Below are 12,943 nucleotides of genomic sequence, written 5' to 3' on the forward strand. Positions count from 1 at the left end.
ACCTCCCGGATTCCTCACGGAGACTTCGAATGGAATTTACAGCTTCAAAAGCCCATCGAGTGAAACACACATCTAGCCGCCAACGGAAAAACGAACTGTGAAATCGAATGACAGAGAGAAGCTTTGAGAACTGATGATGCTTTCAATGTTTACAAAAGTTCGTTTTTTTTTTTTGACTAACTCGCCGCAAATTGATGATAATTCAATATTGAAACCGTGGCCTTTTTCTGCAATTTACGTGGAGAATTCTTAAGTTGAGACGCTGTTTTAATCCAGTCTGTTCATGCTCTTTTCAACATGATTGTTAACCCTCCGTTCTTTTGACACCCACAAATCTAATTCATACCTTGGAACTATATGCTTTTTCAAGGTGGCGTGTCTATTTTTTCCTCCTTTTGTTAATTAATCGAAGAGCGTGAGCTCTTCCGCTGGGATTTCAGTGTCATGGAGTCCTGAAGCCTTGACACACATTGAACTTCCAGTGTCAGCAGGCCTCTCGTGGCGACCGGAGGACGCAGCTGCTGACCACGTCCTCGCGGAATGACCAACATCTCCGGCTCTTTCGTAGATTTTTCGAAAGCCGCGGGAAAAGGCGCAAGGCATTTGCCATCTGCACTTGTACGGCGATCGACGGTCAGTCCGGCACGCTTTGGAGGCCAGGACAGGTGCTGGCAGGTGTCGGCAGGTGTCACCAGGTAGTGGAGAGCCCTATGCAGTCATCACCGAGAAGTAGCAGGCAGCATATAGGCAGCTCTTACCTTACCAGGTGTAGCCAGGTATTGCCCAGGTGTCACGCAACGTGTAGGAGGTGGTACCAGGTGTTGCCCAGGTGTCGCCAGGAATGAACCATGGTTAATGGCCAGAACGGAGCCGCGGGCACCCTGCTGGCATTGCCACACGAGGCTCATATTCTCTCCGTTGGTTTCGATTCACCATTCGCCAAGTGACCACATTTATTATATCCCCGACTCGACTTGACATCGGGTGGTAAAGACAACGTGCCCGCCTCGTCCCGCTTACTCCCAACATTAAGAAACCGCGACAGGTGTTCGTAGGACCCACTTGCAGACACCGGTCTCAGACCCTGGTCTTGGGCAGGCTGATCTGTCGTAGCGACCAGCTGCCCTTAGAGAGGAAGAAACCGGAACTAGGGATTGTACCTGGCTGGACAGGTGCGTCACAGGCGAAAGGGTTTTAGAGGTACACAATGAGGGTTAGGGTACCCATCTCGACCGCTACCTTCAACAGGCAAAGGAGATTTGGGGTGCAGGTCACGTTCTTGTCTTTTTCGGACACCTTCCTAAGGCAGAGGAGGACGAAGGCAGCTGTGACGTTGCCCTGACTGTGGCTGCTGTCAGGAGCCTCGGCGGCTCCCATGTCAGTGGCAGAAAACACCCTTATACCTCCGATGGCAGCTCGTGGCCAAGCGGTGACCAGACACCCTCCTGAACCACTTTGCCTTTGATACATAATGCTTTCCATTGCTCACGCTTTTTCAATAACACGTCCCTCGAACACATCCAGGAATACCTGTCCTTGATCGTGCGTGACTGATTCTGGCTCCACTGAAATGTCCTCAGCTAGCTGCTGCTCAGAACCTGTGTCCCGATCATACCTGCGTGCCTTGACTTTCAAAGATGATTCGCGTTCACGACCAACTGACAGTTCCATACTGTGAAGAGATCCCCCATGCCCAGTCATTCTACGAGCTGGATGCGATTAAAATACGTTCAGTTAATTGTAGCTTAGACCACTTTGTGATTAAAATGTGCTGCATCTCAGAATGATTACATTTTCATTAGCCCACGGCTAATGTATTCTGATTATTGTTTACAGTACGTGGGAAAAAATGACTCATTAGAAAAGGAAATGAGATATGTGAAGGCATATCTCCAAATTGGCCCCTCAGATGGTACCTAATGTGTTTTATAAATAGTAATAATCAGTCATTTGACAACTGCTTTGCAGTCAGAATGTAATCTGTGCACGCGTGCGTATAATCGACACGTATCTGTCGCAGGCCAGACAAAATGGTTACTGGTGGCTGCTAATCCTTTAGGAAATCGGCAGGAAATATGACTTCCTCAGGGGGAAAGCAAGCAAACACATTTATTTCGTAAAGCGTTCCAGGGAAGCTTCGACGACAGAAGAATCTCAACCTTGCGTTGCGATGTCTTTAATGGAGGGGGTTCCCCGTTCTCTCTCGTAGCCTCTGTTCCCCAGGAAGAACTCCGAATGCCTGACCAGCTGTGAATTCCTCAAGTACGTCCTGTCCGTGAGGCAGGGGGACTGCCCGGCCCCCGAGAGAGCCAGCGGATTCGCCGCCGCCTGCGTGGAGAGCTGCGACGTGGACAGCGAGTGTTCGGGCGTTAAGAAGTGCTGTTCCAATGGCTGTGGACACACGTGCCAGGTGCCCAAGACGCTGTACAAAGGTAAGAGCCAGCCGGGCAAGGGTGGCAGTCCAAGATGTCACCGCTGCAAGAAGAGACAAAACACAGACAAAACTGACTTGGTGCCACCTGCACACATCTTAAAATAGTCAGGGACCGTAGAAATCGGAGGACGTTCTTCCTGTTAATTGTCTTTAAATGTCACGTGCAGAAGCACAGCACCAAATCGGGGACGTCTTTTTGTGTTTTATTTTTTTGTCCAGTTAAGAACGAATCAGATTAAGCTCCCCTGGGTGCGGTGGCATAAACCGATTTAAATCTCTGGGACATAGGGTGGGGGTGGGGCCCGCTTGAAAGACGCAGAACTAACGCCCTCGTATTGTGTTTTTACGATGATGGCGATGGCGTAATCCAAGAAGACAGGCGTCCTGGTCTTGTGGGTTTTCAATGTTTTGATTCTTATCTTGAGGTCCTAGATGTGGGGAGCGCCCTGTTTCCCAGGGAGGAGTTCCGGTTAGTGAACAATGAAGCAGGTGTGACGCTTGACATTCACTGCGGTTTCTAGAGCACCTGTGTCCTGTAGGCTGAGCGTCACTCGCTTCCTTCTGTCCGCGTCACTCAGGTCTTTCCTTCCGAACTGCTGCTGTTGGATTAGGTCGTTTGGATGCTGTCGAAGTATACGCCGCGAGACATGCCATTTTGCTCGTCTTTCGGGGGGTCTCATTTGCAGAGTAACATGAAGAGAATCAGTCTGTAGCCTCGAGTCGGGTTTTCTCTGTCTCTGTCTTTCTCACGTTCACTGACAGCAAGCGTAGAATTTCGAAATGTAGGTGGCTTTCTTTTTTTTCTTTTTTTTAATTATGCGTAAAACGGTATTGCCCGGCAATGCCGATTTTGGATTACGTGCTGGCTAACGATGTTTATAAGTCTATTCTCAGCCTCATAGCGCTTCACAGCCCCTAGAAGCCACGTGCCTGCCTCAGCCCCGCTCCTGCTCACCAGGAAATACTGTCATCCGAAACCTCTCTCATCCGCCCACTATACTTGTGTTCCCGTAGGACCCTTCCAAACCTGACACAAAGACTGTGTCTCCAATTCCAAACAACCACTGCTTTCCCGTTCTTCCCGAGCGTCATGTCTTAAATGCGTTTAAAGTCTTATTGTTTTCCTGCCTCTTATTATAAACTTTATAACGTCTTTTTCGCGAACTCTAACCCATTTAATGTTTTTAAAGTCTGTTCTCATGAAACCTTTTCTGTTACTGCAGATCATGTGCTATTTAAGGATTAGCATTTCCCATAAAAATGAGATGCTTTCGGAATGATTGTTAAAACCCCGTTTGTAAAACCTTTAGCGTTTGAAAAGTAGGGCATTTCGAGAAGAGAATATAAATTATGTTTTTTATATAAAAGCATTGAAGAGTCAGTGTGAAGTTCAAATATGCCAGGTTCACAGAGAAAAAGGGGACTGGCCTATGAAAATGATTAATTATTAAAAGATACTTGCTGTTTAGACCTGCGCCTTAGTAAATGTGATGGATTTCTTCTAAAGCACTGAAGTGTCCTACGAACTAGGATTTCTCCGGAGAGACGCAGTTCACAGAGAACGGACCACAAGTAGAAGAAACAGACTCTGCTGACTTGACAGTGACTTTCCCATAAAGAGCATAAGGATGATATTTGTTATTATGAAAAAATATATATATATATACACATGTAGGTATCTCCCTTTGCTTCCGCCTTTGCCCCGGCAGAAAAGCCTGTTCATATATGGACCCCTTTGACAGCACCAATGAATAAGTTGGGGTGCACCCAAGAGGGGGTTCAGATGGAGCCCGCTGGAACCCTTTCTACGACAACCGTAGCTAATTAGCCACGTGACACCCCCATCAATTCCTGACCGGCAGCCACCCTGCTTGCTCACTCTCCAAAGAGGGCGGGCTGGCAATGGCCCCAGGCCTTCTGGAAGGGGGTCCTTTCTGACCCAGCTCTTGGCTTTGCGAGGAGAAGAAGAGGGACCCAGCCCTACGGTACGCACACTCGTCAACCTGGGCCCTCTGGAGTACCAGCTGTCACCGTCCTCAGCTTCCATTCCCTCGAACTCACCCACGGAGGATAAGGTCACCCTTCTCTACTAATGCAAGGACTGTGCGGTCTCTTTTCTTAGGAAGAGGGGGCTCGATCGTTGCTTGCGACGTACGAGACCTGCTGTCAGCTCACACGTGCCGAAGCTCAGGCTGCAGCCCGTCTGGGGGGACTGGGGAACTGGTAGCAGAAATGCAGCTGAGCCCAACTGCCACCTGGGCCAGCTGTCCTGCCATGTTTATTCTGACCCTCTCTGACTTCCGTAGCAGGACCATAAACGTCAAGCTGTCTAGGGCATCGGCGCATTAATGTCAATATCAAATATTTTAATCTTATAAAACCCCCGACTTACCAATTGTCGTAGGCTAATAAATTGGGGTGCAAAAATCAATATGACGCCAATCCCCACCCAGTCCCGTAGTTCCTTATCAAGGCAATCGTGCCCAAAATACTTATTTAAGGGGACAAATAATTCTTTTAAACTTTTGCAGGAGGTCAATATGTACCAACCCCTGTCCTATTTTTCCTCCTATTGCTGATCGAGTTAATTAAAATAACAAAACTCGGAAACACGTGCTTTCTGTTTGGTCTTCCGTGTTTGTGCCAGGGAAGATGGGAGGCACACCGACTTCGCAGCTTCAAAATCTTTATACGTTAGAAACCCGAGTTTTGAAAACAATGCGTGTTTTGGAAAAAACGATCGACAAAATGCTCCGTTCTATCTGAGCCTTTAATTGTTCACGGCAGTAAGAACCGTCCTTGGCTAATGCGTCTAAGTGACCTCTACAGACTAGAGTTATAGTTTGACACGGTCTAAGGGAAACCGCAGAGTTTTTTCATTACCCTTCAAATAAAGAAAATTATTAGCAACGTCCTGGGAGACATGAAAACGTTAGCGTGACACCCAAAGGTGCTAATTCTCTGAAACGCAAGCCTTCGCATCGCTGTGGGAAGTTCACAAGGCTGACCGTCCACGGGCGAAACATCAGTGACCGCACGTGTAGCCAGCGACCCTTTCTTTGATTGTCTCCCGTTCCCTATTTCAGTCTGACCTACGACCTACTTAGACTCCTCCCTCCAGAAGATGATTTGCTTGTTTTCCTGCCCAAATTGCTGCCTCTTCTGACTCCCAGCTCCGGCACTTGGTTTGGGTAGGGAAGGAGAAAAAGTCAAAATTGTTTCCCAAACATAAGGATTCAGATCAATCTGGGACTTTCCGTTACCAACAACATTTTCTCTTGGCCGTGCACAAGCCAAGGATGAATCATGCATCGATGTATTTCTTTTCAAAAAGACCCGGGGATGAAGTCGATTCGGTATATCCGTGAATATCGTAATATTTGAAAGATTTAAACTTCAGGCCTTTAGGAATGAACTCATGCTGCTTTTCTGTCAATATATTTTCCATATGTTTTTAAAGCATTGGGCTTCTGTTTCTTCGATTTCGCCAAAATACATGTAACACTTTAAAAATGGCCTCTATATTTTCAGGATGGTATGCAATAGCATTTTGAATTTTTTTAACAGAATAGTTTAGATTTCAGATGACTGATTTGTTCAAGAATAATAAAAAAGAACAGTTCTGGTCATTTACATAATAAAAAACACACCGAGGAGAGATTCAGCCCACACATCTGGTTATGGAACCGGGCAGCTGGTTGAACTAACAAGGATCGTGTAGAAGATGGATGGACAGTGGCGGCTGGCGGTCTGGGGGTTGGGAGCCCCATCTGCTCACACTTGCAGCCAAGTGCTGCGGTTACTCCCAGTCAGGGAGCCACCTGACCCAATGCAGAGCAGATGGACCACTTCTCAACGTGCGGATCGTGACTTTGCTGTACATCGTAATTAATGAGATTTGTAAATGAAGACATTCGAACTGACGTTGTCCCACGCCCATCCTGGTCCATCAAAGCTCTTGGTTGTTGAATGATAATCAAAATTAAAACCCTGTAGCAACGAGGGTCCGATGCGCAGGTTTGCTTCTGATGAGTTCAGGTTACGTCAGGGGCTAAAGTACTTACCGTAGGTGCATTTATGCTGGAGGATTGTGCACGGGACAGACGGCCAAGGAGAAAGATGGATTTGCACATCTCAGGGAACGTGCTCTAGCAGGTCAGAGGACTAACCGATCGTCTCTTTACCGGAAGGAATCGAGTGAACCAGGAAAGGTTCTCAGAGGCGCCTCCTCTTCCCGTACCTGCAAACTCCCTCCCCAGAGGTATTTGTCTAGTACCTGGCTGCACACCTTGAATGGAAGAATGATACAAACAATCATTTTGTTAAGATCGGTTTTGCATCACAATTTTTTTTTTTACCTAAAAAGAGTTGACAGGTACTTCTGGGTTAAGACCAATCATCGTTTAACTTTGGGATTTTCATCTTAGCAGAGATTGTTAGAAACTGGTCTTTTTTCCTCTTTATCCAGGGAAGTTCTACGGTCAATGCAATACAATTATTCCATTTTGTAAAGCTATCGATATTGATTTATTTATGATTTAGTACTTACCTCTTAAAAAGTGAGAGTAAATGAATGTCTGAGTGATAAGACTTTGATGGAAAAGAGATGTGAGTTTTTCTGAGATGCGAGTTTCTCAAAAGACTATGTGCTTGAGGAGGCAGCACAGGACACCCGGGATCACCCTTCTCCATGCCTCAGGGACGGTCACGCAGAGAGGGGTCTGCCGTGGCCGCAGAGATTTATGTAAATGTTCCAGTATCCGCTGATTTCCCCAGACGTGTTCTTGGAGTCAGGACGAGGAAGTGGCTTAGCTCGTTTCTTCAGCAGGTGCGCACTGAGTATGTCCTGTGGCACAGTGTTCTCTCCTGGGACCTTACGAGCTGTGGCCATGAAGCAGAAACGTTTCTCGACTGCTGGGGCTGTAGCTAAGAGGAAAAGACGAGATCGTTCAGCGAGCTCGCCCCGCAGTAAGAGGCAGTTTAATGCGCATCGTAATGGTTACAGGCTACACGCCGGAGGGGGAGCGGAGGAACGGGACCCTTATTTACAGCTGCGAGGTGTAGGAACGTGGCTCAGGTGGCGTTTGGAGTGAGCCTGGAAGTACTCAGATTCTGTAGTGTGGAAAGAGGAAGAAAGACATTTCATGGTGAAAACAAAAAATAGTGACATAAGCAGACCGTGGCGGTGGCGAGCGCCTGGCGGAAAGGCTGGCTGACAGGCCGGCGTGAGGAGTCCGGGACACGCGAGCGGAGGTCGCGAGAGACATGGCTGGCGGGCGGTCGTGCAGATGGATGCCCGGAGCGAGATGCAGGGACGTTCTTCACTCTGGAGAACGTGGGCGGGTGGGGGACTCTCCTCCACTTGGGGAAAATAACCACCGACCTGGCGTCAAGAGGAAATTAGAAAACTGAGAGTGACTTGCAGGGACCTGGAAGGGGAGGCCGCTGTGGAAGTCCACGCGGGACGTGGACCATGGAAGGGAAGGTGGTCGCCGTGGAGAAACCGTGGTTTGGGGATTCGTGGGCTCGCGCCTGGCAGTCACACGACGAGATGTCGGTAGGTAACGAGAACAAGTCACAAAGGTTTAAGACCCCTTAGATATCCAAACGCGTACAGTTGTCATGAACGTATATGTCACTGAGGAGAGGGACATATTTTGGGGCGAGGCCCTGAAGATGGGACTTGTGCAGAGATGTTCCTTCAGCAGGCAGGCGGGTGCGGGGCAAGATTTGAGAATCCCATGTTTAGCAGAAGCATTGAAGCCGTGAGAGTCAGCGGCACCCACCACGATGTCACATCGGGCACAAAGAACGCAGCCGCAGCCGGGAATGACTGACAGGTGGCCCACCCATGCCGACCAGGAAGGTCAAGGACTTTACGGTCTGAGAGATTTACAGATCTATGAAGGCCACCTCTTCATTTTCCCTTCCTGAGTGGCTTTTCTTAATTCAAAATGGAGAAAGGAGCAGAGAATTCAGAGGGGAAACCCGACGTTGGGTCACGGCCCTGGGCAACGTACTTCATCTTCCTCGTACTCCGTTCCCTGATGTTCAAACTGTGGGGACCTGACCCTTCACCCACTTCTCAAAGACACAGTATGGATCAGGGGACACGACTTTTCCCTAAGGTCAAGGGCACTTTATAGATACCACCCATCAGCACATCGAAGCGGAGAATGGCAAGGTGTGGGGAGTGTGTTCTCTAGAGAATAGTTTTGAAAAAAATTAGCGACCGTATGAGCCGACGTAAATGTGCCATTTAAAATTATCTGGTTCCATCCATCCAAATGTTTAACGACATTCAGATTTCCCTGAGTAAGACCTGACTTGAATTAAGATAAAAATAAAATAACTGGAAATTCAGCCACATCCCCGTGTGCATCGGACCTCATTGACAGTATTTGCACATTTTCCAGATTCCTCTGTTTAAACTTAAGAAATAGAGCATGGCGAGCTAAGTTTTTCCAATGAGTTGTCTGCGCTTTAGGCAAATGCCCATTCTCAACGGAAAATCACATTCATGGCAACTGTCATTCTTCGTTTTGATAGCGTTGAACATCGTGGCGCCGTAGACTCTACCTAATTCGATTGTTTTTACATCTCCTTTTAGCGTTATAAACTTGTTTTAGAGTCCCTTTCCACAGGGGCTATAGTTTTGAACCATGGTTCTTTAGTTTTCCAGTCACCAGACAAGTTGCACGCACAGGCTCGGGGAACAGAAATCAGAATGATTTACTGCTTTACAAAGAGACACCTGTGAGGGACTTTGGGAGCGATGCGGTCACTCCCGCCAAAGGCAAACATTATCAACTCGTTATTTTCCAATTTTGAGCCCTAAGTCTGTAGGAGATAGAGCTGGCCCGGGCGTCATCTGTGCAATCGGCAGGACTCACTCTGGAAATAATTCTTGCGACATTCGACTCTCTGAGGGGACTGAGCTTTAGGATATTTTCCTTAAAAGGAAAACTCCATGACATAGGAAGGGGACAATGTCATAATGACTCTAGAACATGTCATAAAAACAGAGCATGCTAACTGGGAAAAATGACTTGAACCCATGTCGCCTCCCATGACTTCCACATTACCCTCAAGTGGTTCAACTCGGTAACGTTTATTCAGAAGAATGTGTGTATGAAAATTGCTCTCGAGGTTCCTGGGGGGGGTGGGGAGGGAAGCTTGTTCAGAATCAGGAATCGGTGTAGAGCTTCTTAAAAAGATGAGGAACGGGCTAAGACTCTTTTGGAAAGTCATGGGCCGAACTTAGTGTCATAAGATTTCAAACGCGAAACCTTGATATAGAGAAGCCCCTTTTACAGAAGGAAGGGGAGTGTCCGCCGCCGTCTGATGAGATTTATCTCATCCACACATTGTCTTCTCCGACTTTCTCTTCAGTCCGAGTGCCACGCGGTTTGTTTTAACTCTCGCGGTCCCTTTCCAGGTGTCCCCCTGAAGCCCAGGAAAGAGTTACGATTTACAGAACTCCAATCGGGGCAGCTGGAGATTAAGTGGTCCTCGAAATTCAATATCTCCATTGAGCCTGTGATCTACGTGGTACAGAGAAGGTGGAACCCTGGCATCCATCCCAGCGAAGACGATGCCACACACTGGCAGACAGTGGCCCAGGTTAGTGCTTCCGAGACGGGACTGCCCCTTACAGAAACGCCCACTGCGCGCTCACAGATACAGAATTCAGTAGCTGCCTCTTTAACGTAGCCTGATGACCGAAATAAGCTAACTGTGGACGTATCTCATGTATCTGCTGAACACAGCGTGCCCTCTGGATACGACCTAACACATGCAGAAACTTGACGATGGCTTTAATTCACTCAAAATACATGCAATAGGGACATAATTTTCTAATCGGACAGTTCACATTTATTTCCTCCAAGGACTGCGTTTCCTTGAGATAAGCTTAAAACCAACTAGACTGAGGCCAACGCAATGCACGAAAGGGTAGTTATCGTGGAAATGACTTGTCTTTTGTTTCTCCTAAATTTAAGACTTTATTCCACAAAAGGACTCCCATAGCGTGGAGGAAGATTCATATCACAAACTGCTCCGTGGAAAGCGGCCAGCGGCTCATCAACCTTTGCTAACTGCTTTCTTTTCTGTCCGGTCACCTCTCCAGCTGACACGCCGCCTGTGTGGCGACACTCCTAGAGTTTATCTTAGCAGTGCTTCTTCCTCTTCTGTCTTGTGGAGGAGAAAAGCAAAATATTTTCTTTCTTTTTAAGAGCTGTTAAGTGGACTACCAGCTGTAGGAAAACTACACGGAGATAAAAAAAAAAAAAAAAAAAAAAAAAGAACAAATTTTCCATACGAAACGGCTTCATGGTTTTCCACGACTCAAATGCGTTCTCCACATGGATGTCCATAGAGAAATATTCTCGCCTTGAGGTGATCAGATCACTTTCTCCAAGGATAAGATTCTTTTTTTTTTTTTTCCAGTAAATGTAAAATACATTCTAGTATTCAGGTATTTGAAACCTGATTCTTTTGTCAATAGCAGTATCCCAATGAGGATACGCACTAAAAAAATTTAGAGACCCCAAAATTAATGAGACGCTTCATGTAAAACATCTGAAGTTAGAAAAACAGATCGGGTCAAATAAATTTTGTAATTCTATTCTACACCGATTTTGTAAAAAAAAAAAAGTTTTAATAAAGCGGAGATGTTAAGAATACAGCCTAAAATTCTATTTGATGTACATGGCGTGTTCTCTTAAACAGAGGTACGATATCATTTGTAAATTTTCTAAACTCTTTTTAAGTTTTACAAAAGTAATTGATGAGATCATCTCTTTCGTCCCTTCCTTTTTGGAGAAAGAAAAGATCTTGATTGTTGCGTATTTTCGCTTGCTACCGCTTGTAAGAACTGCTTTTTTTGGTCTGCTAAATTCTATGGCTCTCGTGCTGACTTCAGTTTTTTCAATTCAAGGCTAAAACTCTAAGCGATGAAGTCGGCGAAAGGGTCTCAAATCCTGCCCACCGAGACAGAAAGCCACGTTGAAGAGTTCACATTCTTCCTTTGATCCCAGAAATGTTTGGCTTCTTTTAGATATATATAAAAAATGTGACAGTCCTTTTCAGTAAGTTATAATAAACCGAGGTTTGGGACGGTTCAATTCGATTCTCCTTCCTCCGCTTTATGTAACTGAGCGTCAAGTTCAGTTTGGCACAGAGGACGCAGAGAATGGGGCCCTTTATTTTCGGGGATTCAAGGCAAAGGTTTTCAGCTCTCTCATGGGGCATCGTTGCAAACAGGTAGATTTTCCCTTAGCTCGATGAAGGACGGAAGTAGGAAAACTGTCAAAGCTACTTGATATTTGGACAGTGTCGCCTCAGAGGCGGCAAAAAGCGATGGACCGCCCTCTGTGTCCACTTTCCGCTTTCGGACATTTTATTGGACAGAGATATATGACCACACCTCACCCTTCAGGAACACGGCTGGGTTCTTGCAGACCTTACACGATTTACTCAAACTAAAAAACAAGAAAGTCTCGCCTTGCGATGTACGTCCAGCATTCTCTAAGTCTGCGGGCTTCCAAAATTATGTTGAGCATGCAAATTAAAGAGGCGCTTTCTGTAATCTAAAGATGGTTTTATTTTCTTGTCTATTGCGTAACGTTTAGCGCACATGTCTATTCACTTGTCTTATGATTTAATTAAATCCCTCAAATGCGGTATTTAGTCACCAGATTGAAAGATAAACCCATGCATTCGTCGTAAGGTTTTGCCTTCCGGAGATGGTTAACTCTTTGGGGGGCAATGTCTATGGATGGAATTAGGTGACCGAAGCTTTTTCTAGAAGTTCCGTGACCCCTGACAGCTATCCCCACACCGGAGCATTAGGCGCATCTCTGCAGGAGGCTGTGCGGGGGGTGGTCCAGCCCGCCCGGTGTCGGTCGACGGCTTAGTGTAGGAAAGAAACAGACCCGATCGATGTGTCGGAATAAAAGGCTGCTCTGTGCCCTGTGCTCTTTCCCCTCAGACCACAGATGAGCGGGTTCAACTGATGGACATACGACCCAGCAGGTGGTACCAGTTCCGGGTGGCGGCCGTCAACGTGCACGGGACCCGCGGCTTCACGGCCCCCAGCAAACACTTCCACTCCTCCAAAGGTCAGTCTCGCCTTCCTGCTGGGCGCTCACACCGCCCCGCTGGGCACGTGGGGCGGGCAGACTCACCACGGCCGTCCCCTGCTCACGTCTGTGGCCGGCAGGTGTCCGGCTGTTCGCGGAGAAGCGGACGGGCTGTGTTGGAAGGTGCCGTGAATCTACGGTGACGGGTGACATTGGGCTTATGCCTCGGGGACGTTGCAGAAGGTGACCTCAGGGGGCTTGTCTCGACCTTGAGTGGCAGTTGTGCACCATCAGCTTCTGTTGGGTCTTTGCCTGAAGATAGTCTGTATCAAGCACCGTTTGATTAATTTTTGGAGAGGATTTTAAAAATTGAAAAAATTTAAATTTTCTTATTAAAATTAAAAAATTTTAATTTTTTAGTTAGGGC

General features: G+C 47.0%; 1 protein-coding gene across 2 annotated transcripts in view; it reads left to right on the forward strand.

The window, feature by feature from the left end:
* The window catches only part of ANOS1 (anosmin 1), a 144,710-nt gene that overhangs the window by 100,989 nt on the left and 30,778 nt on the right, over nt 1-12,943 (forward strand). For both annotated transcript variants that reach the window (XM_039852229.1, XM_039852228.1), the window contains 3 exons: nt 2,210-2,432; nt 9,873-10,057; nt 12,426-12,555. In XM_039852229.1, coding sequence (XP_039708163.1) covers nt 2,210-2,432; nt 9,873-10,057; nt 12,426-12,555 — 538 coding nt within the window. The remainder of the gene's footprint in view (nt 1-2,209; nt 2,433-9,872; nt 10,058-12,425; nt 12,556-12,943) is intronic.

Source organism: Pteropus medius, unplaced genomic scaffold, assembly GCF_902729225.1.
Source record: "Pteropus medius unplaced genomic scaffold, Ma_sr-lr_union100, whole genome shotgun sequence".
NCBI lineage: Eukaryota > Metazoa > Chordata > Mammalia > Chiroptera > Pteropodidae > Pteropus > Pteropus medius.